The sequence below is a fragment of the Atta cephalotes genome (assembly GCF_000143395.1).
Source record: "Atta cephalotes unplaced genomic scaffold scaffold00019, whole genome shotgun sequence".
Classification (NCBI taxonomy): domain Eukaryota; kingdom Metazoa; phylum Arthropoda; class Insecta; order Hymenoptera; family Formicidae; genus Atta; species Atta cephalotes.
In genome coordinates this window covers 3,007,197-3,012,089 of record NW_012130083.1, presented here as the reverse complement: position 1 = coordinate 3,012,089, position 4,893 = coordinate 3,007,197, and the positions used below count along the sequence as shown (strand labels likewise).

At 40.9% G+C, this 4,893-nt stretch overlaps 1 protein-coding gene across 1 annotated transcript in view; it reads right to left on the bottom strand.

The window, feature by feature from the left end:
• Positions 1 to 965: 965 nt before the first annotated feature.
• Positions 966 to 4,893, bottom strand: part of LOC105619030 (ubiquitin carboxyl-terminal hydrolase 3-like) — a 16,108-nt gene continuing 12,180 nt past the window's right edge. The window contains exons 2-6 of the mRNA XM_012200557.1: positions 4,443 to 4,590; positions 2,893 to 3,703; positions 2,456 to 2,701; positions 1,886 to 2,079; positions 966 to 1,128 (exon numbers count right to left, since the gene is read on the bottom strand). Of these exons, the coding sequence (XP_012055947.1) occupies positions 966 to 1,128; positions 1,886 to 2,079; positions 2,456 to 2,701; positions 2,893 to 3,703; positions 4,443 to 4,590 (1,562 nt within the window). The remainder of the gene's footprint in view (positions 1,129 to 1,885; positions 2,080 to 2,455; positions 2,702 to 2,892; positions 3,704 to 4,442; positions 4,591 to 4,893) is intronic.

Sequence of the window (4,893 nt, the reverse complement as noted above, 5' to 3'; positions counted from 1 at the left end):
GCACTTTCCCGTCCGCGTTACCGCATCTTCGAGTTAGCGAATTTGCAAACTCCAGCCCCTATGCCATCGAGTAATTAACATCTCCGGGCACGCACGAAGCGAGATCTCTCGATAGAGATATGTAAACGAGATGGCAACGACCATATTTGTTAAGAAAATAAAAGATCAAATTTAAATATAGAAAAAAAGTAAATAGTTTAAATTCCTCATAAAGGAATTTCATAAAATAAGCGTAATGTAAATAGAAAAGAAGAGTTTGGTAAGAAACCAAACGAGTAAAGAAAGAATAAAAGATTTCATATTAGTTTCAATATGTTGATGAAATAATAGTTTAGCTATATCTAGATAAAAACAAGATAGTTTGAACAGAAGAAAATAACTTTGTTTTTCTCACGATGGAAAAGTTAGTGTCTCCAATGGAAGTAAAAGACATGATAAGAAAAATAATCTGTGGCGAGATATCTGATACGATACATCAGCACGCTTAATACGCTGTACCGATCGACCTTTCTTCGACGGATATCGAGCTAATTTAAGAGCTATACAGTTTTAATTATCTGATAAAGCACGAGGAGGGACGCGCTCGAGCGATTAACGTGGCGGAATTATGTCTGTGTCCGGTTATCCCGATTGCGTCTCAAAGGTCGTCGTAGCGGCTTATCGAGGCGCGATAGCGAACACAGACGAATTACGTTTCTAAAGAGATTGTACGATTTGGCAACAATGAGCAATCATGGATATAGTATATGCGATAAGCGGACGAATCTTCGTCTTCCGATCTCGAAGCACTCGAGGCGCGATCTAGCAATCTCTTGATTTTTCTGTTTCGTTTACTCGCTTCGAGATTCACAAGGAACGTTCGTTTAGTTCTTTTTCGTGCGCTCCACGTCGTTCTCATCATCGTCGTCTTCGTCGTCATCTAGGCTCGTGCTGCCGGGACGGGGCTTCTTGTCAGGGAAACGACGTCACAAGGGGGGTGGAATGGAAAATTCCCTCCGCACGTAGAACAGAATGTAAGGCTTACATTTAGCAACAGCGTCGGTAGTTGCGGGCCGCACTGAGCTGTCATTAAAATGGAACCACTGGCCGTCATGCACAGCAAAGGCAGTGTAATGTCCAGTACCGGCACTGCAACACATAATTTTACAATGTAAATACAATTATCGACTAAAACTCCTTTTCGTTAAAGCTATGCACATTTCTGAAATTGAAAGTGAATTCGACGCATAGCGCAAACTGGTTCACGTTAAAAATTAAATAAATTTTTTGCATTTTACTTTTACACTCAGGTTAAATCAATATACAACGTCATGTATAACATAAGGCTTTAATATGTACTACGTACTAGTACGTCACAATCGAATTCGCTAAATAAGTTTTTGGAATATTTAATTTTTGGAATATTTAATTACTGATTGATAAAGTGAGATGTTCAAATATGAACAATTAAAAATTGATTGTCTAGAGAGAGTTATATCGATGATTTTTTTCAGGCTATTCTTCAACTAGTATGCCAAGTTTCACTAGTTTCACAATTCGTTGTCCAAATATAAATTTTTAATACCGTAATGTGCTAAAATCTAAATAACAGTTTGGAGAAATCATCGATAATGAATTGATTTTACGTAACAGTAGAAATTTATTTATTTTCGAAATTAAGTAAGCGATATGCAAGTATTGCAGCGCAATTTAATAATCGTTAAATACATTCGAGAGAAAAGGTAAAAGTAATATTTCAAAATATAGATTATGTAGGAGACAATGCTACGAGTATCTTATCGCAAATCAACGTTGGACGTTAGTCGCTACTGTGGGGAAAGTTTCGACATGTTTCCATCGTCAAGTAACCGGTTTAATTAGAAGCGTTGTCAGCAAGACAACGTACCCAGAACCATGATGCACGATAACAGCAGCCAAGTCGTAAAGATGACTATTCTGAGCACCCAATCTCGTCCCGGTCACGCCGCGCACGGTGAACGCTGACATGTCGAGAGATTCCATCGGGAAATCCACCTGCGTGTCCACCTTCGAGCGATAGGAATTGCACCACCTAAATCTTTTAATGTGAAGGCACAACACCTGTGGAAAGAGCGAGAGCATCGATTAGCGCATCATATGTCAGACTTATTTCTCTGCTCGATCAAAGTTCTCTTTTCGGGTCACGAACTTTAATTCACGCGAACTATATCGATCGGAACACGCACGTCCACGAATAGACTAAACTTATTAAACATTCAGCAAAATTAGAACAACGTTGAAAAAAATCGATGCACGTTAGGGAAGAGAAGTGGAGGTGCAAAGAAGATTTTTAAAGTTAAGGATTTTAATTTAATTTTATTTTTTTTCAGAAAAGTTGTAAGAATTCCTTTGCACTGAAATTTCTTGAAAATAAAATATCAACTCGAATTAATTTTATTTTTATTGAATGCATTGTTTTGAAAGATACGATACTCACGTTAGGCAGCCTGTGTATCCAGAACCTCTTGGTAGACCTCTGCTTGCCCATGCAGTTGTCACAGAAGTAGAGCTCGCTGTCGGCCAGCTCTTCAACCTTAAAGAATCTCGTCAGACTGTAAGTCAAACTGCACACTTCCTCCTGCTCCTTTGTCCTGCTTCTCTGCAATCGGTCCGGTATGTCCAACGAGAGGTCTTGGAAAGGCTCGTGCGTCTTCGAGTCCGTACGACAGTTCATACAGTGGACCTGCGCGAGGAAACGCGATCCATAATTCGTCCGCGCTTCTCCCAAGAAGAAAACGAAGAAGAACGTGACTTTGGCAAGCGACACCAGTCTCTCGAGAGCGCAGAAATTCCCTCCTGCCAAAGAGGCTGCGAGGACGTTCGTTTCGCACGCAATCGAGACTCGCTGTCTGGCGATCGGGTCGTTCAACTTACCACGCTAAGAAGAGTGCCTCCAAACACGGCAGTGACAATACTCTGTTTGCCGCGCAATCCTAAAGGCTCGTGTCCCAGCCTGGGTAGCAGCTGTAACAGCTCGGTGTGCAGTCGGTCGAGCATATAGGTGAGAAATTCGTGGGCGTCCTGCTGCTGGTAGCCCCGAAATCTCGGCACGACTTTCCAGATGGCCAGAAACAGGCACTCGGGCGATATCGCCTGGCCATTGGAACCACCTAAGCTTAGACCGAGTAGCACCTTTCGTAATTCTTCAGCGAGGAGAGCGTCGCTCATAGACATTTCCTTCGCGCGACCCGGCGTTACGATGCGGCCGCGGTGCGTGGGCGGCCCCGTAGATTCGTCGAAGGCGATACCCTCGAGACACGGCATCTGCGTGAGATACTCGCAGAAGTGGCTGATGTTGTTGAAGGATTGCAGCACCACGTTCATGAAGCAGGTGTTACCGAGATTTCTCAGACCGACAACCTTTTTCTCTTTGGTACTTTTGGAGCTGCGACGCTTGGCCGGCCGATTATCCGCGCTGCTGGCGTCCAGCGAGTGTAACCTCTTGCGAGCCGTCCTCGGTCGTAAATTCCTCACGACCACTTCTGCCTTCCACAAGGCATCCGGATCATTGTCGTGATCATCCCCGCCGTCGTCTCGCGTTCTCGAAGACGGCGGTGTCGTGGGCGGTGACGTGCTCCAACTTTCATCGTTCTCCTTATGCTCGTCTTTACGAAAGGTGACGCGTCGTATCTTCTCGATCTGACCATTCGTGGTATCGTTCACCACGTATTCGTCGCAAGTGTAACTGGAAGAAGCGAAACACGAGCATGCAGTTTTTAGAATAGAAACTAATGACATTCATGTTCATATTACGACACATGCAGTTCTCTACACTTCGATCTATTAATAAACTTATTGATTTATTCATAAATAGGTATCATTCTCTTATTTCAAAAGTGACACAATTAAAAAAATTAAGTTTTTCTTCTCGAAAAGAGGAAAATTTTGATATCCCACTAAATTATAACAAATCCAGAATAATTTATCAAAAGTATAATTTGTAAAATCGCCAATAATTTATATTTATCTTAATTAGCTAAAATGATCAAATTCAAACTAAAACAATTTCTTCTTCAAACTGTCTTAACTGTAAACATGCTTTTGTAGAAGACTGTCCTTTTTATTTACAAAAATGACACAACTCAAAATATGTCGCTCTTGTAGAAGGTATCATGATCTCTTTGAAAATCTCAAATGTAGATTATATGAAGATAGATTACATAGATTATATGAAATTTACTTTTGGTGATTGATATAGAGTAATCAATTCATTCATGTTATTAACTTGAAAACCTCATTTTTTTTAGTTGTTAGTATCACTTTTACAGTAAAGGAATGATAAATTTCGCGACAACTGTACTTGTCTTGTCGTGTTAGAAATCCAGTTCTCCGAAATTATATACTGATTTTGGAAGGAGAGAGATACGTGTAGACAGTAGCATACGAAGACGGTGAAAGCGAAGGGATGTAAAGAAAAGACTCACCAGAATACTGCCAAGCTCTCACAGTCTATGCATACGCAGTGCTGAGTATTAGTCTCGTAATGCTGCAACGCGTGGCCTGCTACGTATCGTCCGCAGTGCACGGATCCGCAGTGCAGACAGAGCCAGGGACTCTTCTCGGTGCCGCACACTATGCACGATAATAATATGACATGTGAATGACAGTCGCAAAATAAGCTCAATCGATGCTATATTATCAATAATGAAATAGAGAAATCAGCATGTTACACATGCGTGTAAGTGTGCGGAGACTAAACACGTGATTTTAACTTTATTTTTATTGAAAATAAAGTTTTACAATGTATATTAAAAAGAAGTTTCACAATGTGTACTAAAAAATATATCCAAATCTGAATTAACGGAATTTATTATATATATATATGTGTGTGTGTGTGTGTGTGTGTGTGTGTGTGTGTGTGTGTGTGTGTGTAGT